This window comes from Notolepis coatsorum, assembly GCF_963971535.1.
Source record: "Notolepis coatsorum genome assembly, chromosome: 10".
Classification (NCBI taxonomy): domain Eukaryota; kingdom Metazoa; phylum Chordata; class Actinopteri; order Aulopiformes; family Paralepididae; genus Notolepis; species Notolepis coatsorum.
The window spans coordinates 124,921,437-124,947,497 of NC_140174.1; the positions used below are offsets into that span (position 1 = coordinate 124,921,437).

General features: G+C 50.3%; 1 protein-coding gene across 1 annotated transcript in view; it reads left to right on the top strand.

Moving 5' to 3' along the window:
* The window catches only part of nim1ka (NIM1 serine/threonine protein kinase a), a gene marked incomplete at both ends in the record, with an annotated part of 113,555 nt that extends 94,804 nt beyond the window's left edge, over positions 1–18,751 (top strand). Inside the window, 3 exons of the mRNA XM_084323174.1 lie at positions 5,496–5,617; positions 14,365–14,511; positions 17,969–18,751. Of these exons, the coding sequence (XP_084179300.1) occupies positions 5,496–5,617; positions 14,365–14,511; positions 17,969–18,751 (1,052 nt within the window). The remainder of the gene's footprint in view (positions 1–5,495; positions 5,618–14,364; positions 14,512–17,968) is intronic.
* Positions 18,752–26,061: the final 7,310 nt, after the last annotated feature.

The window sequence follows — 26,061 nt, forward strand, 5'->3', positions numbered from 1 at the left end:
AGAGAGAGAGAGAGAGAGAGAGAGAGAGAGAGAGAGAGAGAGAGAGAGAGAGAGAGAGATGTTTCGCTTGGTCCTCCAAAAACAGAAGTAAGCGCGTTGCATTAAACCCTCCACTGAAAGCTATGACCCAGCTGCAGCTTTATACCCGGCTGAATAATACATGTCCATTAGATATATCAACGCCGTTTTGATACTTAAAACTTTGGTTGCCATAGTTGAGTTACGCGGAGCGCAGTCAGTGCCTATTTCCGCGTTGTAAACATATTCTACCACCGGGTGCCAGCTACGCATGCTCCGAGCTGTGCGTAGATATACGCACAAAGTCAAGCACAAGTTCAAATTGATAAGTCCCACACTTTGGTAAAACATGGTTGAATGCCACCATCCACTTCAATGATAGCGTTCTCATATTTGTGAACGCATAATCTCTGTTTTACATTATGGCTATGTGTCTAATCTGCCCGTCGCTTATCAATGACTTGTTTGCAGTCAACATTGTCGAAGCGGATTGTTTTTTAATGGGTTCATTTCCGTTTTATAGCATTTTGAAAAGCCCTCGTTTTCTTGAAAGTTTCAGGAAAATATATAGATTCCGTGATAAACGGCATTTACTGGAATATTCTGAAATACACAAAAAACTTTGTAATTTTTCGGCCTATTTATGAATAGTTTTCAAATAAACGCTAGATTATCGATAGTATATGTGTACTTATGCACGCTAGAGAAGCGATTTGAAAAATATATTCTCATTTCCTGATCGCACACACACACACACACACACACACACATGGGGCAAACGCTGATATCTTTGTGAAAATAGATCCGATTACCCCAAGACTGGTCAAATAAATTGCTTACCTCAGATCAGATGTTCTCTAAAAAGATTATTCCAATTCCTGATCGCCAATCCAAATATCGATCGCGTTTATTGATTCAGCGCCGGATACTGTAAATATGTATTCCACGCGTTTTCCGGCTCGCCAGTCTCTTCAGATGCCTCGCCGGAAAAGTCAAATGAGGAGGCTGGACCCCCCCCCCATCAGTCTAATCCAATGGGGTGCAATACCATCCGGAGAGACGATAGGGGGCAGTATTTTCCCAATGGAGCTCAGAGAGAGTCTGCAGCACTAGCGTGAGGCTCAATTGATGAAATAATTCAAATCGCTAATAAAGAAAAATACGACAAACAAACGCTATATAGCGTTGGTGGCATTCAACAGTCGGCATGAACTAACGACAAAACGCGTCCGTGGCACTCAAAGTGTTAATGACCTTTCTGTATTCTGTTACCTCCGCTGTTTTATTCCTCTGTATTAATCATTTAAAAGCACATTCTTGACATCAGCCATTTGAGCTCGTTGCCCGTGAAGCATGTTGATATTTACACCTGTTTAACCCTTTCACTGCCGCATGACAACAGGTTAACCCTTTCACTACCACACTACAGAAGGTTAACCCTTTACTATCACACTACCGACGGTTGGTGTAGCTTGCCTTGCTAGCCCATCATGCACAGCCTGTCTGAAGTCCCGTCCACTGGGAGTTATTTCAGTCTATTGTGCCTAAAAAGCTCTTGTAGCTGCGTGTCGCTTTGTCGTTTGTAAGATGTCGTCAGTCTTTGTCGTCCTGCGGCATTACTATAACATAACACAACAATATAACATAACAATATAACATAACACAACAATATAACATAACAATATAACATAACACAACAATATAACATAACAATATAACAACAACACAACAATATAACATAACAATATAACAACAACACAACAATATAACATAACAATATAACAACAACACAACAATATAACATAACAATATAACATAACAATATACTACAACACAACATTATAACATGACATAACATAACAATATACTATAACATAACATAACATAACAATATACTATAACACAACATTATAACATGACATAACATAACATAACAATATACTATAACATAACATAACAATATACTATAACAACATTATAACATGACATAACATAACAATATACTATAACAACATTATAACATAACATAACATAACAATATACTATAACACAACATTATAACATGACATAACATAACATAACAATATACTATAACATAACATAACAATATACTATAACAACATTATAACATGACATAACATAACAATATACTATAACATAACATAACAATATACTATAACACAACATTATAACATGACATAACATAACAATATACTATAACATATAACAATATAATTATAACATGACATAACATAACAATATACTATAACACAACATTATAACATGACATAACATAACAATATACTATAACATATAACAATATAATTATAACATGACATAACATAACAATATACTATAACACAACATTATAACATGACATAATATACTATAACATATAACAATATAATTATAACATGACATAACATAACAATATACCATAACATAACGATATACCACACCACAACAATATACTATAACTGTTCACTTCCTCTAGCACTGTCAACAAATGCATTCATTCATTCATTCATTCATTCATTCATTCATTCATTAGGCAATCTGCATAACCAGTTCATGGGTAATCAGACAGGCTTCTTAAAAAAGGTACATTATCCCATTCTTGTAGGACAAGATACAAGATTCCTTTACTGCCACACAACCAGGTTGGTGGTATCTGTGTTCAGTACAGAGTGTTTGAAGCTCTGGATATACTGTACATAAAACAGGAACATGGATACATGTACTCCCCCCCCCCCCCTGGGTGTGAGGGGGAGGGGCTGAAACAGGGGGGGGTGCTGGGTGTGAGGGGAGGGGCTGAAACAGGGGGTGTGCTGGGTGTGAGGGGGAGGGGCTGAAACGGGGGGGGTGCTGGGTGTGAGGGGCAGGGGCTGAAACGGGGGGTGTGCTGGGTGTGAGGGGGAGGGGCTGAAACGGGGGGGGTGCTGGGTGTGAGGGGGAGGGGCTGAAACGGGGGGTGTGCTGGGTGTGAGGGGGAGGGGCTGAAACAGGGGGGTGTGCTGGGTGTGAGGGGCAGGGGCTGAAACGGGGGGTGTGCTGGGTGTGAGGGGGAGGGGCTGAAACGGGGGGTGTGCTGGGTGTGAGGGGCAGGGGCTGAAACGGGGTGTGTGCTGGGTGTGAGGGGGAGGGGCTGAAACGGGGGGTGTGCTGGGTGTGAGGGGGAGGGGCTGAAACGGGGGGTGTGCTGGGTGTGAGGGGGAGGGGCTGAAACGGGGGGGTGTGCTGGGTGTGAGGGGGAGGGGCTGAAACGGGGGGTGTGCTGGGTGTGAGGGGGAGGGGCTGAAACGGGGGGTGTGCTGGGTGTGAGGGGGAGGGGCTGAAACGGGGGGTGTGCTGGGTGTGAGGGGGAGGGGCTGAAACGGGGGGTGTGCTGGGTGTGAGGGGGAGGGGCTGAAACAGGGGGTGTGCTGGGTGTGAGGGGGAGGGGCTGAAACGGGGGGTGTGCTGGGTGTGAGGGGGAGGGGCTGAAACGGGGGGTGTGCTGGGTGTGAGGGGGAGGGGCTGAAACGGGGGGTGTGCTGGGTGTGAGGGGGAGGGGCTGAAACGGGGGGTGTGCTGGGTGTGAGGGGGAGGGGCTGAAACAGGGGGTGTGCTGGGTGTGAGGGGTCCTTTTTCAACTTGCACCAAGGGTCCGTGGGCCAAATAATGTGAGCGGACAGCGTGTCAGGAGGTGTGATGTCAGCGTGTCAGGAGGTGTGATGTCAGTGTCTCAGGAGGTGTGATGTCAGTGTCTCAGGAGGTGTGATGTCAGTGTCTCAGGAGGTGTGATGTCAGCGTGTCAGGAGGTGTGATGTCAGCGTGTCAGGAGGTGTGATGTCAGCGTGTCAGGAGGTGTGATGTCAGCGTGTCAGGAGGTGTGATGTCAGCGTGTCAGGAGGTGTGATGTCGGTGTCTCAGGAGGTGTGATGTCAGCGTGTCAGGAGGTGTGATGTCAGCGTGTCAGGAGGTGTGATGTCAGCGTGTCAGGAGGTGTGATGTCAGTGTCTCAGGAGGTGTGATGTCAGCGTGTCAGGAGGTGTGATGTCAGTGTCTCAGGAGGTGTGATGTCAGTGTCTCAGGAGGTGTGATGTCAGCGTGTCAGGAGGTGTGATGTCAGCGTGTCAGGAGGTGTGATGTCAGCGTGTCAGGAGGTGTGATGTCGGTGTCTCAGGAGGTGTGATGTCAGCGTCTCAGGAGGTGTGATGTCAGCGTGTCAGGAGGTGTGATGTCAGCGTGTCAGGAGGTGTGATGTCAGCGTGTCAGGAGGTGTGATGTCAGCGTGTCAGGAGGTGTGATGTCAGCGTGTCAGGAGGTGTGATGTCAGCGTGTCAGGAGGTGTGATGTCAGCGTGTCAGGAGGTGTGATGTCAGTGTCTCAGGAGGTGTGATGTCAGTGTCTCAGGAGGTGTGATGTCAGCGTCTCAGGAGGTGTGATGTCAGTGTGTTTGCACCTGGTAATAATCAAGTTCCTTTAAGAAAATCCCCTCAAGTAAGTAAATCAAAATAGAGCAAACAGTAGGCGACTACTTCAGGCGATTACACAGAAGGGCCTGTTGTTCTGCCTTTAGAAGTGGTAAATTGACTTTGTTCCCATGGCAACACCACTAGGCTGCACCGCGTGTCCTCTGTGGTCAGTCTCCACCTCCGGGCTCCTTCCTGTCCTCGGGGGTCACTGCGGGTGGATAACGGGACGGTAATGTTCCTGTTGACCTGGATCATATTGAGAAACCACCAGCGGAGAGAGGAGCCTATAATGAACACAATGGGTTTCTAATATTGAGAAGAGGTACATTTGTCCCCCTCAAAAAATTTAGGTAATGGGGCGCCCGAGTGGCGAACCACGTAACGCGCTGCGTCGCAACACGGCCGACCCGGGTTCGATTCCTGGACCCGTCGTTCTTTGCCTATTAGGTTAGGCAACTGTCTGACTGCTAGCATGTCAAGTTTGAAAGCTCTTGGAGCTTGTATTATTAATCTACATGAGTTTATATGTCTCAACTCCCATACGGCCAGGCTATATTTTGGTTGTTTTTTCCTTTGGGGGTGTATAAAAATATCTATCAATTTAACAAGTTTTGCAGTAAAATATTTTTATACAAGAATCCATTTCATATATGGGAGACCTTAGAGATGAGGAAAAACATGCGTGTGTTTTGTTCTACCTCCGGTAGGGGTATCTCAAAAACGAAAGCCCTTTTTGACAGTTTGTCACAGCACTATTAGGGAACAGCCGCACCGCTAGCCTAGCTTAGCGTCATTCACTGGAAGTAGGTGTGCCAGTGTAGCCTAGTTCTCGACAGTCAACTGTTGTTTTTTTTTTTAAACGGGGCTCTTGAGGTGATGATGACATCACTGCCCTCAGGCAGCAGTGGTTCGGCAAAAATAATTTACGAATATATATCTGCTTAGAAAACGAAAATGTCTAATTCTCTTTTTTTATGATATAATTGGCCTTCTATTTTCCTCTCCCATCTCCATCCCCAGACAAAGTAGCAATAAAGATCCTGGACAAGACCAAGCTGGACCAGAAGACCCAGAGGCTGCTCTCCAGAGAGATCTCCAGCATGGAGAAGCTCTACCACCCCAACATCATACGCCTCTATGAGGTACAGCACCCCAACATCATACAGACAGCACCCCAACATCATACAGACGGCACCCCAACATCATACAGGCAGCACCCCAACATCATACAGACAGCACCCCAACATCATACAGACGGCACCCCAACATCATACAGGCAGCACCCCAACATCATACAGACAGCACCCCAACATCATACAGCACCCCAACATCATACAGCACCCCAACATCATACAGACAGCACCCCAACATCATACAGCACCCCAACATCATACAGACAGCACCCCAACATCATACAGCACCCCAACATCATACAGACAGCACCCCAACATCATACAGACAGCACCCCAACATCATACAGACAGCACCCCAACATCATACAGACAGCACCCCAACATCATACAGACAGCACCCCAACATCATACAGACAGCACCCCAACATCATACAGACAGCACCCCAACATCATACAGCACCCCAACATCATACAGGCAGCACCCCAACATCATACAGACGGCACCCCAACATCATACAGACAGCACCCCAACATCATACAGACGGCACCCCAACATCATACAGCACCCCAACATAATACAGGCAGCACCCCAACATCATACAGGCAGCACCCCAACATCATACAGACAGCACCCCAACATCATACAGACGGCACCCCAACATCATACAGACAGCACCCCAACATCATACAGACGGCACCCCAACATCATACAGCACCCCAACATAATACAGCACCCCAACATAATACAGGCAGCACCCCAACATAATACAGGCAGCACCCCAACATCATACAGACGGCACCCCAACATCATACAGCACCCCAACATCATACAGACAGCACCCCAACATCATACAGACAGCACCCCAACATCATACAGCACCCCAACATCATACAGACAGCACCCCAACATCATACAGACGGCACCCCAACATCATACAGCACCCCAACATCATACAGGCAGCACCCCAACATCATACAGACAGCACCCCAACATCATACAGACAGCACCCCAACATCATACAGCACCCCAACATCATACAGACAGCACCCCAACATCATACAGCACCCCAACATCATACAGACAGCACCCCAACATCATACAGACGGCACCCCAACATCATACAGACAGCACCCCAACATCATACAGACGGCACCCCAACATCATACAGACAGCACCCCAACATAATACAGCACCCCAACATCATACAGACAGCACCCCAACATAATACAGGCAGCACCCCAACATCATACAGGCAGCACCCCAACATCATACAGACAGCACCCCAACATCATACAGACGGCACCCCAACATCATACAGACAGCACCCCAACATCATACAGACAGCACCCCAACATCATACAGACAGCACCCCAACATCATACAGACAGCACCCCAACATCATACAGACGGCACCCCAACATCATACAGACAGCACCCCAACATCATACAGACAGCACCCCAACATCATACAGACAGCACCCCAACATCATACAGACAGCACCCCAACATCATACAGACAGCACCCCAACATCATACAGACAGCACCCCAACATCATACAGACGGCACCCCAACATCATACAGCACCCCAACATAATACAGCACCCCAACATAATACAGGCAGCACCCCAACATAATACAGGCAGCACCCCAACATCATACAGACAGCACCCCAACATCATACAGACGGCACCCCAACATCATACAGCACCCCAACATAATACAGCACCCCAACATAATACAGGCAGCACCCCAACATCATACAGCACCCCAACATAATACAGGCAGCACCCCAACATCATACAGGCAGCACCCCAACATCATACAGACAGCACCCCAACATCATACAGACAGCACCCCAACATCATACAGCACCCCAACATCATACAGACAGCACCCCAACATCATACAGACAGCACCCCAACATCATACAGACAGCACCCCAACATCATACAGACAGCACCCCAACATCATACAGACGGCACCCCAACATCATACAGCACCCCAACATAATACAGCACCCCAACATAATACAGGCAGCACCCCAACATAATACAGGCAGCACCCCAACATCATACAGACAGCACCCCAACATCATACAGACGGCACCCCAACATCATACAGCACCCCAACATAATACAGCACCCCAACATAATACAGGCAGCACCCCAACATCATACAGCACCCCAACATAATACAGGCAGCACCCCAACATCATACAGGCAGCACCCCAACATCATACAGACAGCACCCCAACATCATACAGACAGCACCCCAACATCATACAGCACCCCAACATCATACAGACAGCACCCCAACATCATACAGACAGCACCCCAACATCATACAGACAGCACCCCAACATCATACAGACAGCACCCCAACATCATACAGCACCCCAACATCATACAGACAGCACCCCAACATCATACAGACAGCACCCCAACATCATACAGCACCCCAACATAATACAGGCAGCACCCCAACATCATACAGCACCCCAACATAATACAGACAGCACCCCAACATCATACAGCACCCCAACATAATACAGGCAGCACCCCAACATCATACAGCACCCCAACATCATACAGCACCCCAACATCATACAGACAGCACCCCAACATCATACAGACAGCACCCCAACATCATACAGACAGCACCCCAACATAATACAGACAGCACCCCAACATAATACAGACAGCACCCCAACATAATACAGACAGCACCCCAACATAATACAGACAGCACCCCAACATAATACAGACAGCACACCTGAGACTAGCAGACCTGACGTAGCTTGTGTCTTCACCCAGTGTAGGCTGGATATCTGGCTGCTGTCTTGGTCCCTCCCTCCCACACCTGGTCCCTCCCACACCTGGTCCCTCCTCCCACACCTGGTCCCTCCCACACCAGGCCCCTCCCACACCTGGTCCCTCCCTCACCTGGTCCCTCCCACACCTGGTCCCTCCTCCCACACCTGGTCCCGCCTCCCTCACCTGGTCCCTCCTCCCTCACCTGGTCCCTCCCACACCAGGCCCATCCCACACCTGGTCCCTCCCACACCTGGTCCCTCCTCCCACACCTGGTCCCTCCTCCCTCACCTGGTCCCTCCCACACCTGGCCCCTCCCACACCTGGCCCCTCCCACACCTGCCCCCCCCCTCACCTGGTCCCTCCCTCCCACACCTGGTCCCTCCCACACCTGGTCCCTCCTCCCACACCTGGTCCCTCCTCCCTCACCTGGTCCCTCCTCCCTCACCTGGTCCCTCCCTCACCTGGTCCCTCCTCCCTCACCTGGTCCCTCCTCCCTCACCTGGTCCCTCCTCCCTCACCTGGTCCCTCCCTCACCTGGTCCCTCCCACACCTGGCCCCTCCCACACCTGGTCCCTCCTCCCTCACCTGGTCCCTCCTCCCTCACCTGGTCCCTCCTCCCACACCTGGCCCCTCCCTCACCTGGTCCCTCCTCCCTCACCTGGTCCCTCCCACACCTGCCCCCCCCCCCACACCTGCCCCCCCCCTCACCTGGCCCCTCCCTCACCTGGTCCCTCCCACACCTGGTCCCTCCTCCCTCACCTGGTCCCTCCTCCCTCACCTGGCCCCTCCCTCACCTGGTCCCTCCTCCCTCACCTGGTCCCTCCTCCCTCACCTGGTCCCTCCTCCCTCACCTGGTCCCTCCTCCCTCACCTGGCCCCTCCCTCACCTGGTCCCTCCTCCCTCACCTGGTCCCTCCTCCCACACCTGGTCCCTCCTCCCTCACCTGGTCCCTCCTCCCTCACCTGGCCCCTCCCTCACCTGGTCCCTCCTCCCTCACCTGGTCCCTCCCTCCCTCACCTGGTCCCTCCTCCCACACCTGGTCCCTCCTCCCTCACCTGGTCCCTCCTCCCTCACCTGGTCCCTCCTCCCACACCTGGTCCCTCCTCCCTCACCTGGTCCCTCCTCCCACACCTGGTCCCTCCTCCCACACCTGGTCCCTCCTCCCTCACCTGGTCCCTCCTCCCTCACCTGGCCCCTCCCTCACCTGGTCCCTCCTCCCTCACCTGGTCCCTCCCTCCCTCACCTGGTCCCTCCTCCCACACCTGGTCCCTCCTCCCTCACCTGGTCCCTCCTCCCTCACCTGGTCCCTCCTCCCTCACCTGGTCCCTCCTCCCACACCTGGTCCCTCCTCCCACACCTGGTCCCTCCTCCCTCACCTGGTCCCTCCCACACCTGGTCCCTCCCACACCTGGTCCCTCCTCCCTCACCTGGTCCCTCCTCCCACACCTGGTCCCTCCTCCCTCACCTGGTCCCTCCTCCCTCACCTGGTCCCTCCTACACCTGGCCCCTCCCACACCTGGCCCCTCCCACACCTGGTCCCTCCTCCCACACATGGTCCCTCCTCCCACACCTGGTCCCTCCTCCCTCACCTGGTCCCTCCTCCCTCACCTGGTCCCTCCTCCCTCACCTGGTCCCTCCTCCCTCACCTGGTCCCTCCTCCCACACCTGGTCCCTCCTCCCTCACCTGGTCCCTCCTCCCTCACCTGGTCCCTCCTCCCTCACCTGGTCCCTCCCACACCTGGTCCCTCCTCCCACACCTGGTCCCTCCTCCCTCACCTGGTCCCTCCTCCCTCACCTGGTCCCTCCTCCCTCACCTGGTCCCTCCCACACCTGGTCCCTCCTCCCACACCTGGTCCCTCCTCCCACACCTGGTCCCTCCTCCCTCACCTGGTCCCTCCTCCCTCACCTGGTCCCTCCCACACCTGGTCCCTCCTCCCACACCTGGTCCCTCCCACACCTGGTCCCTCCTCCCTCACCTGGTCCCTCCCTCACCTGGTCCCTCCCTCACCTGGTCCCTCCTCCCTCACCTGGTCCCTCCTCCCACACCTGGTCCCTCCTCCCTCACCTGGTCCCTCCCACACCTGGTCCCTCCCACACCTGGTCCCTCCTCCCACACCTGGTCCCTCCCACACCTGGTCCCTCCTCCCTCACCTGGTCCCTCCTCCCACACCTGGTCCCTCCTCCCACACCTGGTCCCTCCCCCCTCACCTTGTCCCTCCTCCCACACCTGGTCCCTCCCACACCTGGTCCCTCCTCCCACACCTGGTCCCTCCTCCCACACCTGGTCCCTCCTCCCTCACCTGGTCCCTCCTCCCTCACCTGGTCCCTCCTCCCTCACCTGGTCCCTCCTCCCTCACCTGGTCCCTCCTCCCTCACCTGGTCCCTCCTCCCACACCTGGTCCCTCACTCACCTGGTCCCTCCCACACCTGGTCCCTCCTCCCACACCTGGTCCCTCCTCCCACACCTGGTCCCTCCTCCCTCACCTGGTCCCTCCTCCCTCACCTGGTCCCTCCTCCCTCACCTGGTCCCTCCTCCCTCACCTGGTCCCTCCTCCCACACCTGGTCCCTCACTCACCTGGTCCCTCCCACACCTGGTCCCTCCTCCCACACCTGGTCCCTCCTCCCTCACCTGGTCCCTCCTCCCACACCTGGTCCCTCCTCCCACACCTGGTCCCTCCTCCTACACCTGGTCCCTCCTCCCTCACCTGGTCCCTCCTCCCACACCTGGTCCCTCACTCACCTGGTCCCTCCTCCCACACCTGGTCCCTCCTCCCACACCTGGTCCCTCCTCCCACACCTGGTCCCTCCTCCTACACCTGGTCCCTCCTCCCACACCTGGTCCCTCCCTCCCTCACCTGGTCCCTCCCACACCTGGTCCCTCACTCACCTGGTCCCTCCTCACTCACCTGGTCCCCCCTCCCTCACCTGGTCCCTCCTCCCACACCTGGTCCCTCCTCACTCACCTGGTCCCCCCCCTCACCTGGTCCCTCCTCCCACACCTGGTCCCTCCTCCCTCACCTGGTCCCTCCTCCCACACCTGGTCCCTCCTCCCTCACCTGGTCCCTCCCTCACCTGGTCCCTCCCACACCTGGTCCCTCCTCCCTCACCTGGTCCCTCCCTCACCTGGTCCCTCCTCCCTCACCTGGTCCCTCCTCCCTCACCTGGTCCCTCCTCCCACACCTGGTCCCTCCTCCCTCACCTGGTCCCTCCTCCCTCACCTGGTCCCTCCTCCCTCACCTGGTCCCTCCTCCCACACCTGGTCCCTCCCACACCTGCCCCCCCCTCACCTGGTCCCTCCCACACCTGCCCCCCCCTCACCTGGTCCCTCCCACACCTGCCCCCCCCTCACCTGGTCCCTCCTCCCTCACCTGGTCCCTCCTCCCACACCTGGTCCCTCCTCCCTCACCTGGCCCCTCCTCCCTCACCTGGTCCCTCCCTCACCTGGTCCCTCCCTCCCACACCTGGTCCCTCCTCCCTCACCTGGTCCCTCCTCCCACACCTGGTCCCTCCTCCCTCACCTGGTCCCTCCTCCCACACCTGGTCCCTCCTCCCTCACCTGGTCCCTCCTCCCTCACCTGGTCCCTCCTCCCACACCTGGTCCCTCCTCCCACACCTGGTCCCTCCTCCCTCACCTGGCCCCTCCCACACCTGGTCCCTCCCACACCTGGTCCCTCCTCCCACACCTGGTCCCTCCTCCCTCACCTGGTCCCTCCTCCCACACCTGGTCCCTCCTCCCACACCTGGTCCCTCCCTCCCTCACCTGGCCCCTCCCACACCTGGTCCCTCCCACACCTGGTCCCTCCCTCCCTCACCTGGCCCCTCCTCCCACACCTGGTCCCTCCCTCCCTCACCTGGCCCCTCCTCCCACACCTGGTCCCTTCTCCCACATATGGTCCCTCCCACACCTGGCCCCTCCCACACCTGACCCCTCCCACACCTGGCCCCTCCCACACCTGACCCCTCCCACACCTGGCCCCTCCCACACCTGGTCCCTCCTCCCACACCTGGCCCCTCCCTCCCACACCTGGCCCCTCCCTCCCACACCTGACCCCTCCCACACCTGGCCCCTCCCACACCTGGTCCCTCCCACACCTGGCCCCTCCCTCCCACACCTGGTCCCTCCCACACCTGGCCCCTCCTCCCACACCTGGTCCCTCCCACACCTGGCCCCTCCTCCCACACCTGGTCCCTCCCACACCTGGTCCCTCCCACACCTGGTCCCTCCCACACCTGGCCCCTCCTCCCACACCTGGTCCCTCCCTCCCTCACCTGGCCCCTCCTCCCACACCTGGTCCCTTCTCCCACATATGGTCCCTCCCACACCTGACCCCTCCCACACCTGGCCCCTCCCACACCTGACCCCTCCCACACCTGACCCCTCCCACACCTGGCCCCTCCCACACCTGACCCCTCCCACACCTGGCCCCTCCCACACCTGTTCCCTCCTCCCACACCTGGCCCCTCCCTCCCACACCTGGCCCCTCCCTCCCACACCTGGTCCCTCCCACACCTGGCCCCTCCCTCCCACACCTGACCCCTCCCACACCTGGCCCCTCCCACACCTGGTCCCTCCCACACCTGGCCCCTCCCTCCCACACCTGGTCCCTCCCACACCTGGCCCCTCCTCCCACACCTGGTCCCTCCCACACCTGGTCCCTCCCACACCTGGTCCCTCCCACACCTGGTCCCTCCCACACCTGGCCCCTCCTCCCACACCTGGTCCCTCCTCCCACACCTGGCCCCTCCCTCCCACACCTGGTCCCTCCCACACCTGACCCCTCCCACACCTGGCCCCTCCCACACCTGGTCCCTCCTCCCACACCTGGCCCCTCCCTCCCACACCTGGTCCCTCCCACACCTGGCCCCTCCCTCCCACACCTGACCCCTCCCACACCTGGCCCCTCCCACACCTGGTCCCTCCCACACCTGGCCCCTCCCTCCCACACCTGGTCCCTCCCACACCTGGCCCCTCCTCCCACACCTGGTCCCTCCCACACCTGGCCCCTCCTCCCACACCTGGTCCCTCCCACACCTGGTCCCTCCCACACCTGGTCCCTCCCACACCTGGCCCCTCCTCCCACACCTGGTCCCTCCCTCCCTCACCTGGCCCCTCCTCCCACACCTGGTCCCTTCTCCCACATATGGTCCCTCCCACACCTGACCCCTCCCACACCTGGCCCCTCCCACACCTGACCCCTCCCACACCTGGCCCCTCCCACACCTGACCCCTCCCACACCTGGCCCCTCCCACACCTGGTCCCTCCTCCCACACCTGGCCCCTCCCTCCCACACCTGGTCCCTCCCACACCTGGCCCCTCCCTCCCACACCTGACCCCTCCCACACCTGGCCCCTCCCACACCTGGTCCCTCCCACACCTGGCCCCTCCCTCCCACACCTGGTCCCTCCCACACCTGGCCCCTCCTCCCACACCTGGTCCCTCCCACACCTGGTCCCTCCCACACCTGGTCCCTCCCACACCTGGCCCCTCCTCCCACACCTGGTCCCTCCTCCCACACCTGGCCCCTCCCTCCCACACCTGGTCCCTCCCACACCTGGCCCCTCCTCCCACACCTGGTCCCTCCTCCCACACCTGGCCCCTCCTCCCACACCTGGTCCCTCCCACACCTGGTCCGCCTAAAACCTTCACGTGGCCTGAGACGTTGATTTTGACCAGTTCGGAAAAATCACATAATATAAAAATCTGACTGAATGTAGATAGATATAAATGATCACACACACACACCCTGCATATATAAATAACTTTTCCTCAGGGAATAAAAAACGATCCATCTTTATTTATTCACATCACACATTTTCCAAGCACTTCTGCACAGACACGCACTTTAGTTATATGCTGCTGTGTGTTTGACCTTTGACCTTCTTTTTGACATGGTTCAGTACATCCTGCGCTCTCGTTCTTTCCCTCGTCCCTCCTCCAGGTGGTGGAGACGTTGTCACGGTTACACCTGGTGATGGAGTACGCCGGGGGAGGGGAGCTCTACACCAAGATCACCACGGAGGGAAAGCTCTCCGACATCGACAGCAAGATCGTCTTCTCACAGATCCTCTCCGCTGTCAAGCACATGGTCGGTAGCCTCGTCCGGCCGCATCGCACGTTCCAGCTGTACCGTTGTGTTTATTGGCATTAACCATTTCACTGTCACACGACAGAAGGCGGAGCTAATGATGCTAATGATGGAGCATCGCCGTCGGTTGTGTGATAGTAAAGGGCTAACCTTCTGTATTGTCACAGTGAAAGGGTTAACCGGCTGTCGTGTCGTGGCAGTGAAAGGGTTCAAATGTAATATCGGATCACTTACACATATGGGGGATATACACATACATAGGGGACACACACATACGTAGCTGAGACGCACATACATATACATACCTGAGATACACACTCACATAGGGGGCAGAGGCACACATGGATACGAGACACACACAAGAGGTAGGAGTACAGTCACACACCAGAAAGATGCACACACACACACGTATGAGGCATGCACAGTTGCACACATACTTACGTGATACACGTACCCACGTACATATATCTGAGACACACATGCATGCATGCTCTCATGCACACCTACATATATCTGAGACGCATCCTCTCACATGCACTATGGAGAAGGATGGCATCCCGATAGAAGATGCAGCACATACCTGCTCGCAGGTAGATCGGTCTACATGTAACGTATGTGCATCAGGGATATATATGCACAATGTATAGTATTTTTTTTCTTTTACATGTTTTGTATGTTCTTACAAAAAAAGAAAGGCAAATCTTGGACGTTACATATTGTGATGTGGAAAGATATGTGTTGAATATTGGAGAGATTTGTGCAAAAAATATAAAAAAAAAAAAAAATGTAATATCGGAAATGATCGGTATCGGTTTATATAAAAAAATATATATATTTCTTTTTACATTTATTTTGCCTTTATTTACCCAGGCAAGCAAGTAAGAACAAATTTGTATTTTATTTATTGTCAAAAGTATGCATAATGTTGTGTTAATTCCATGAAATTATTACGTTTTTTTGGGGGGGAAACCATATATCGGTATCGGTTGATATTGGTATCGGAAATTAAGAGTTGGACAATATCGGTATATCAGATATCAGTAAAAAAGCCAACATCGAACATCCCTAGTTGTGTTATTCTCACTAACAAGGTGATCGTCATCAAACAGGTGATCGTCATCAAACAGGTGATCGTAATCAAACAACTGGTGATCGTAATCAAACAACAGGTGATTATTATTATATGACAACCGTGGTCAATGAGTTGTGGCGTTGTACCATATTGGATGGTAAAACACGTCAGAATACTATGAATACGATCTGTTTCTGTATTTCTTTCTACCACAAGAAGTTTGAGATATTGTTGTTTTTGTGTGTCTTATTTATTTCCGTTACCTTTTTACTATATTAAAGTCTAGGACAATATCTGCAGGTCCTGTCAAACGCTGAGCACATTTTAATATGATAATATATTTCATTTCATTTCTCATTTCAAACCTTTATTTCAACTTGTGAGACACTGAGGTTACCCTCATTCACAGCGACGACAAGCTTACAAAACAATACACCGTTTATCAGCAATTTCATACATATTATAGGCACAATAAATAAGAATAACAATAAACCATCAGCTAAGACAATTACAAGTCGATAAACAGTGGTCGGAGATCATACGTTTAAACGTAGCAAAAGAAGGAAGAACCTTGTACAATGCTGTACTATTAGTGGTGGGACTCGATTAAAATGTTTTATTGAATTCATTTGAGACTTTAGTTAATTAATCGAAATTAATAGCATTTTAAACATCAATATTTGATGCGAAAAGCAAAAATGTTCAATTAAAATGGATTTTGGTATACAAGTGAATCAATGAATAATATACATTATACATACAGCAGCAAAATCTTGTTTATTAGCTACTACAAAGACCAACAGTCAGATCAATGACATTTTTAACAAAGTGCAGCAATTTTAGGAATAATATATATATAGCTATATATATATAGCGCAAAGGATCTTTTCTCTTTTGAAAGGTAACATTCCGAAGTTTCTTACACAATAAAGAAAAATCACTTTGAGTGCTAATGAAATAGAGTAACAGAGGTTTGAACACACTGAAGTAAAAGTTGTGTGTACTCATATTTCTGTTTAGTGGTTGCCAGATGCCTGTTTTTAAGTTCCATAGGAGCTGGAAAACATAACTGTTCCATAGCCTGAAGTCTTATCATACAGGTCCAAAGTTTATAAAAATCACACGGAAAATGAGTATTTCAAAGGTTTTTGTAATGTGTGTACCGCAATAATTCAGCGTGATTATCCAAAATGGCCGTCCACTGCCTTTATTTCGCCTCTCCAGTCAAAACAAAGGACTTCCTCGCTTGTCAAATGACGCTCGCCGGATGTTTCATCTTCTAACTCGAGACCCGAAGCATGCAACAGGTTGACTGTGGTGACGAGCGAAAGGCGGCAAATTCAACTTTCTGCCAATGTATTGGTTGATGGGCGAATACGCAGCCCGGAGCCGACAGACGAGGGCAAAGTGCCGCGACGTGCGATAAAATGTGCCATTTTCTTTAACGTTTAATTTCTTCTGTCGTTAATTAATCTAAATTAACGCAATAAAGTCCCAGCCCTATGTATAATATATTATTACAGCCTACTTGCTCAGATGTGTATATTCAGAGTTAATTATATAATTATATTGTTTAGGCGGCTGGGTGACGCAGCGGACATTGCGCTCGTCACCAACGCAAGAGACACCGGGTTCAAATCCGGCTGTCGGCGTTGCCTCCGGCTTGGGCCGGCCGTCATACTGGCTCAATTGGCAGAGCCAGCGGGTGGAAGTCGATGGGTGGTAATCTGGACGTTGTGGACAGCGACTCCTACAGGTCGGTTGGGGACGCCTGCACAGCAGAGACAGGAAATGGCGGGGGTAGTGTGAGCCTCCCACACGTTACACCTCGCCAATGAGAGTCCGCACTGGCAGGTGAAAAGATGTGACAGGCTGCCTCCTCGTGTATCGGAGGGGACACGTGATGCAAGGCTTCTATCCTCCCTACAACCGACCAGTGGGGGGCATATGCGAGCAACGTTCAAGACAGGGGAGGGGAGAATTGGAAACACGAAATTGGGATGGGAGAAAAATAGAAAATAAGGAGAAAAAGTGGATAAAATTTCTTTTTAATATTGTTTACACTGCCTATTTGAACTTTTCTACTGTGCTATAATTGTATTCTACCATTACCCTGCCCATACCTGTACCTCCCCTCCCCCATGCTGCTATGATGCCTGAATTTCCCCCAAGGGGATCAATAAAGGAATATCTTATCTCATCTCATCTTATTATTGTCTCACATCCAACATGTCTTCTCCATCCTCCCTCCCCCGCAGCACGACAACAGCATCATCCACCACCACCATCATCCACCACCACCATCACCACCACCACCACCACCATCACTACCACCACCATCACTAGTACTAACCCTAACCCTTCTCCCTCCTCCCTCCCCCGCAGCACGACCACAGCATCATCCACCGCGACCTGAAGGCGGAGAACGTCTTCTACACCTGCGGCTCCTGCGTCAAGGTGGGCGACTTCGGCTTCAGCACGCTCAGCCGGCGCCACGAGACGCTCAGCACCTTCTGCGGCTCCCCGCCATACGCCGCGCCCGAGCTGTTCCGGGATGAGCACTACCTCGGCGTCTTCGTGGATGTCTGGGCACTCGGCGTCATCCTGTTCTTCGCCGTGACGGGCACCATGCCCTTCCGCGCCGACACCGTGGCCAAGCTGAAGCGCTGCATCCTGGAGGGCGCCTACGTCCTGCCCGCCTGGGTGCCAGAACCCTGCCGGCGCCTCCTCCGCGCCATCCTGCAGCCGCTGCCGGCCGAGCGCTGCGGCGTGGAGCAGATGATGGGCTGCGAGTGGCTGCTGCCCGTGGACTTCCCCCGCGCCACCGAGCCCTTCCGGCTGGAGCCGTCGCACCTGGCCGCGGCGGAGGAGGAGGAGGAGGAGGAGGGCGGCGCGCGGCTGGAGGAGGACGCGCTGGAGGTGAAGCGAGCGCTGGAGGCACTGGGGATCACCTCCGAGCACATTCTGAACAACCAGGGCAAGGACTGCCGCAGCTCCATCACGGGCGTGTACCGCATCCTGCTGCACCGTGCGCACAAGAGGCGCGCTGTGGAGAGCGCACCCGTGGCGGTGCGCGTGGCCGGCGTGCCGAGCACGCCTAGCAAAAAGGAGCGGCTGAAGGCGTACCGTGGCCTGCGGCACACATCCAAACTCTGTGTCATCCTGTGACCGAGAGCTCCGCCTCCTCCTTGGCGGAGGGGGGGCGTGATTACATATGCACGCCGCATTTCTCGGAGACGCTCTCTGATTGGCCGACGCCTGTTTCTACACTGGTTAAGTTTAGGCACTCTTTCGAAGTTGGTTAAGGTTAGAGTTTATCTTAGAGCATGGCGATAGAACGCCAGGTAGTGGCCAATCAGAGAGCGTCAGTCAGTGCCAATCAGAGAGCGTCTCCGAGAAATGCGGCGTGCATATGTAATCACGCGGGGGGGGGGGGGCGAACTGGGCGGTCCGGAGGGAGGTCACATGGTCGCACCAAGACGCGCTCTCATTGGATGCGAAAGTGCTTTTCAATCCCAGGAGTTTAATCTAGAAGCAGCCATTTCCTTTTGATCAGACGAGTATCTAGAGAGAACGTTGCTGCCAGGGGGCGTGCATCACCGTCTGTGCTTTGGCCTCACTTGTGAAAATTGGCAAAGCGATTATGCTGACATGTAAACACACATAGTTGACCCTGTATAAGCTAATGTGGAGGGTTCCTGCAGGTATCTGTCCCCCTGAGTTCAATGCTTTGGCTAAACTGTACTCCCAACTTAGTAGGGTCATCTGTGGCACTTGACCGTGGAGAGCGAAGGTCCGTTTCTCAATGAATTTGTCATCTAGGAGGGTTAATAAACAAATTTAGCCGGGGTGTATTTTTTTAAAAAGGCGGGGCAAATTCGTGAGAGACCAAAATGGCTACCGTGGAAATGAACTTTTTAATGGTTTGACCTACAATGATGCACAATACATGGTTTCAGAGCTTATTTTGATCAAGGAATACATATTTGGTGTTTATATAATGATTTGACCTATTGTTGACCTTCAAATGCAAGATGGGTGCCAATTTTGAGCTCCAAAAGGGATTTTTTTCAAAATCGTCACAGAGCCTTCATATTAGGCTTTGATTGATTGATTGAATTGAATTGATTGATTGAAAACTTTATTAACAGATTGCAGAATGGGTACAGTACCGTACAGCTCAATACATACAATTGTTAAGGGGATGCAGACCAGAGAAAGACTTTCGTCTTGTTTACATCAGGGTCCCCCATTTTCAATTCATCATAACATATATGACATACACGACATACAGATAGACAGTACTGCTACATCTATACATTTATGACATACCAGATTTGCAAATACAGTACTGTTGTGATACAAAAATAGTCCAGAAAAGAGAGTATATACATTTGACGTAGAACTGTACATTGGAGGAGGGTGGGTGAGCTGGGTGGGGGGGGGTTGGGTAGGAGGGGTGGGTGGGGGACACTGTACAACTGTACAAGCAAAACTGTACATTGGAATATTGACAACCATACTTGGTAATTTACTGTACATTGGAGGGGTTGGGTTAAGACATTTACAGGGGCCAGTTTCGAATTGCAGTCTCCCGTAGGTGTTCTTTGAAAGGCTCTAATGAAAGCTCTGCTCATGATGAGTTGAGTTATGGACAGAGGGGATAGGTGGGTAATATCTTCCACCATACTCCATCCATCTGTGAAAGTCGGAGACATGATCATGATCAACCCTGTTTGCTTCAGCAGGGTGGGTTATTGGCCCCAGATGCTGTTTCCACAAGGTTGTCTGACTGCTTTGTCTGACCTCTCATCCTAGACCTGTCCGGTTTGGTAAAACCTCCTACTGGCATAGCTCTCAGGGTTCACTGAGGTACTCAAGCTCCCTTACCACGACAAGGTGAACAGTCAAAAGGGAGGTGTGGTGCTTCAACAAATAGCACTCCAAAATAATAATTAATCAACTAGTAGCCTAATGGCCTTAAGGGCAGATTTGGAGGCAACAGCATCTCCTCTGGCTGACACAGCAACTGAACCATGTAATGTCAAACTGAAAATATAATTGTTAGAATAAAACACACTAATGTTCACATCACAATATTAAAAAATAAAGGAAATAAGGGTGGAGAGAAAAGGCTGGTAGAAAACACAAATACAGAGTAGGGATGGATATAAAGTAAGCTAAGCAGACGATATAACGTAACAACTTGTTGATGGATGATGAGAACCGGAGACAGAATCACTATTCTTCATCAGAATTAGTTGATTCTCCACACTGAATCCATTCATCATCACTGCTACTCTCATCTGAGCAGTCATGAGATGTAAGCTGCTGGGGCAAGGGTATGACCAGTGATGCCACAGATTACTTGTAAAAATAATCTGATTACTGATTACTCCTTTAAAAAGTAATCTAGTTACTTTACTGATTACTTTGAAAGTAACTAGGTTACGAAGTCATCGTCGTCGTCCCTGCTGCTGCCACAACATAGAATGACAACGTGAATTCTCTCTCTCACTCTCTCTTAAGTAGCCAAATTACACTATAAAACGAACTGGATAGTTGATTTAACTTCATGCTGAAGCCATTCTAAAATCAGCTATAAACGTAAACATGTGTGTATGGCTGTGTGCGAGCGCACGTCCCATTTCCGGTCTAGCTGACTGTACCCCTGACTCTCTTATCATCAGCATTATGAGATAGTAACTAAATAGTAATGCACAGCCACTTGGAAAAGTAACTGTAATCAGATTACTGGCTTGTAAAAAGTAAGTAAATTAGATGACTATTTACTGAAAACGTAATCAGATTAGAGTAACTAGTTACTGGCATCACTGGGTATGACACACTAGCCGGCACTTCCCATTCACTAGTTCCCAGCCGTGACCAATGGGGGAAGGATGTTCTTGAAGGTTGTAATGGAGCTGGCAATATGTAATGTAGTTTGTCCTTTCCACATGAAGATCCAAGGAGTCCTCATCAGCTGGGAGACGAATCGTACACTTCTTCTTCAATTTGTGCCACTTGGAAGCTCTGGCCTGGCCACACGTAACATCTGCACTCTCAGCATAAACAATTGAGAGGACAAATGCTTTCATATCCGCTCTCACTTCATCTTTCAACTCCAGACTCTCACCCACTCGTCCCAGGAGCTCTCTTGCCTCAGGAACAACCATCACCTTCTCCAACACCTTTTTCTTTCCATGCCCATAGAAGCCTGAGGTGTGGTCAATGAGCAGACTTTTGACGTAAGATGATTTGACCTCGCCCACTGGATAGCCATAGTCACTGTCTGTAGTCTGCTAAAAGAGATTGCAGTGAACGGATCTCACGCTCATCAAAGATGACAGTATCAACGTGTGTAAAGAACAAATTATTTGCCTCTGAGAGAGACACACTCTGGAGATGCATAGCATCATCTGTCTTGAAGACTGTGTGGTGGATATGCTTCATCCAACAGGCATAGTGGTACATTATATCATTTGCGTAAGGATCTGACAGTGCTGTCGTTGACTCAATTAGTCGTGTGAGACTATCCCTGAGCTCCTCATCTTCTATGAGGATTGTGTGGCGCTTGAAGGAGCGCCATGCTGACTGTGTGTTGATTCTTAACAGCTTGCCTTGTTTCCTGTTCGGGTGCCTCATGTCCATACCTTGCATACGCCACACACATTTTGTTTTGTCATGGAGAGGCCCACCCACTGACGAACGAAGGCGCTTTGGTGACGGTCCCTCTGCCTCTTCATCACATAAAGCACTCTGAGCAGGCATTTCAGATCTTGAACACTGAGCATTTTTAGTTTCGTTGTCTTTGCGTCACCTGGCTTGCTTAAGCACAGCTGAAGATGAGATAGAAATATAACATGACGAATGCATGTAGTGATTGGTTGGCTCATCTTCCCAGGAGGTGGTTGTGTAAACATTACCAAATTTATCAAGTCCTGGCCAGTTTTGGGCTTTTAAATATTTGCTGTCCCATTTGCCTTGATTTATAGTATCGGTGGGCTTACAAGGCATGTCACATTTTAGGACACATTCATAGGACATTGTGTGCTTTCTTTCATTGGGAGGGAAAGCAACTTGCGTAGCCGCTGGTGGTAGCGTTTCTAACACATTAGAGTGAATGGGATCCTTTAAAAATTAAATAGGCTTACGCTTTGAGCATTGCAGAGTTAGTAACGTTAGGTTTTATATGTTCTTGATGGTAGAACTATCTTTAGACTAGTGAATAACGTTGATATCCTCAAACAAAGTGTCTTAACACTATGGCATCCGTTCACGAGTATATACGTGTTTCGATTCCATGCGTTGTGGTCCAGAGCCACGAGTATACTCGTGACGAGTTGTTATTGTTTTATTCCATATTTATAACGCTTATTAGGTCCCCGATCCACTAGCAGGATCTTTCCACATAATTGATTTTCGAAACATGCAGTACCGGCCAGATCCGCTTAGGGGCGCCATCGCTCCACTGCAGTATCATTGAGGGGATTTAAAAAAAAAAATGCTTTTTACAGTCCTGTGGGTGGATCATAGAGCCTTGATTCCAAACGAAGACCCTCCATCTTTGATCAGCTTGCCGAACGTTTTTTTCAGCGTGGAATAATGGGATTTATGATTAGCCAATGTGCATATCGATCTACCAGAATCCGATGACTGGTGAGGAAATGCTGCCGGCGATCACATGGCCTGATGGTAGGATAATATTACCCCAAATTACAGCTGGATTGGACATTGTTTTATAACGTGATAGACTACTGACATTGGCTACCGGAACGCACACTCTATTGCTAATCAATAATACTGATCGGCGTTCCCCCGCCGCCCCCATTTCATCCATAGATGCTCTGTAATAGTCCGGATGCTACGCAGTTTGTTTTATTTCATTCGTATATATACAGCAGAAATGGCGTTTGATATAACGGCGCCAACGTTTAGCCTTTTTTGCAGCCTCCTGCAGAAAAGCCTAGACGAAAAGCGCGATATACCTTATATTCACGACGCTATAAAATGACAACCAACCGATGGATTTTTATTTTCTTTAAGCCATTATGAAGGCACGGTTTATGCACTCAAGTGACAATGAGAATGGACAGATAGCAATACTATAAATGATATATAAAGCTCTTAGAAAGTACATCGGTTTGTTTACAATCCTCTGTCCTCTGAGGCCTAAATCGCAGCGGGGCTCCGGTCGTCATAGTGTTAAATGTGTAACGTTAATGTTAGTTAGAGAAAAAGCGAGTGCGCAAGTGCTGACACTGAAAAAGGGGCGTTGCAACAAGGTCAAGATTACACACTCTTACACACACACAGGCCTACAGTTCAGTACAGTGCACACCGGAATACAATATTCCCACACAAACCGAGACATTCCCACACAAACATAGATACATTGTATCATCTTGTGGGGGGCTGGGAGAGTGGCATAACACATTTTTTCGCAGCAACACCAATAAATAGCCACGGTTTGGATTCCTGTCAAGTTTATTCTGATATATTGATTTATTTCCATAATACAGTTCTAAAACCCACAAAGCAGTTTACTCAATAAAGTGTCTTCATAGTCAGATTGCATACATATTTACCCATTTTCTTCAACATGGGTAACAGCATGAATGAATATAATCCTATTTTCAATTGAATAAATAGGTATATTGTGTCTTGGGGCCATATAAAATAAGGTTTGATATGGGGACTGGTTATGATAAGTTAGTAATGAAGTACAAAACTGGATAATAATCCTTATTTTTTGGGGTGGTTGGTACTGAGTTACACAGCGGGTCCATTCGGACCCAGAGTTTTTGTTAACACCAAAGTAAGATAAATAAATAAGCAGCGCACAAGGGTTCAATTCAGCTCAAGCAACTAACCTTGCTAGCTTTGCATACAGAATACTATTTTATGTTAGGCTACTGTGCAAAATAATTTTTGGTTCATTATGAATCCCCTTTGGAGCAAAAAATTGGCAGCCATCTTGCATTTGAAGGTCAACAATAGGTCAAATCATTATATAAACACCAAATATGTATTCCTTGATCAAAATAAGCTCTGAAACCATGTATTGTGCATCATTGTAGGTCAAACCATTAAAAATTCATTTCCACGGCAGCCATTTTGGATATTTTTTCCCGCCTTTTAAAAAAATACACCCCGGCTAAATTTGTTTATTAACCCTCCTAGATGACAAATCCATTGAGAAACGGACCTCCGCTCTCCACGGTCACGGAAGTGCCACAGATGACCCTACTAACTAGGGATGTTCGATATTGGCTTTTTTACCGATACCGATATTGTCCAACTCTTAATTTCCGATACCGATATATGCAGGATTTCCCCCCCAAAAAAACGGAATAATTTCAGGTAATTAACATTACATATATCTTGTCATGGAATTAACACAACATTATGCATACTTTTGACAATAAATAAAATAAGGATTTGTTCTTACTTGCTTGCCTGGGTAAATAAAGCTTAAATAAATGTAAAAAAGAAAAATATATATATATATTTGAAAACAGATACCGATCATTTCCGATATTACATTTTAATGACAATATCAGCAGGCCGATAATATCGAACATCCCTACTCCCAACTCCTTAATACGCTTGAATGAATTAAGCACCGATGTAGCGTTCGTTAGAAAGCGGTGCGACGCCTACAGACGTCACGAACAGGAGCGTGCAGTCGAGACACACGGCCCGCCTTTAACACTTTCATTGCCAACGACGAGAGTTCTTGTTTATTTTTTTATTAGCGATTTGAATTCATATTTCATCAATCTAGTCTCACGTTAGTGCTGCAAACTCTCTGAGCTCCATTGGGAAAATACCGCCCCCTATCGTCTCTCCCTGTGGTACTGCACCCCTTTGGAATGGATTGAATGAAACACATGGGGGAAAAAAATCTTCTCAGGCAAGTCACCCGAGAGGATCGGATTCATTGCAGAGCCCCAAAACAGCGTGGAATACATATTTCCAGTACCCAGCGTTGGATCAATAAATGCGATCGATATTTGGAATGGCGATCAGGAATTGGAATAATCTTTTTGGAGAACATCTGATCTGAGGTAAGGAATCTATTTTACCAGTCTTAGGATAATCAGATATTTTTTCACAGAGATATCAACGTGTGCGCTATGTGTGTGTGTGTGCGTGTGCTGATCAGGAAATGAGAATCGATTTTTCAGCTCGCTTCTATAGCGTGCATAAGTACACATATACTATCGATAATCTAGCGTTTATTTGAAAACGATTCATAAATAGGCCGAAAAATTACAACGTTTTTTGTGTATTCCAGAATATTCCAGTAAAGGGCGATTATCACAGAATCTTTATATTTTCCTGAAAAAAAAAAGCGTTTTTCAAAATGGTATAAAAGGGAAATTAACCGATTAAAAAAACAATCCGTTTCGACAATGTTGACTGCAAACAAGTCATTGATAAGCCACGGCCAGATTAGACACATAGCCATAATT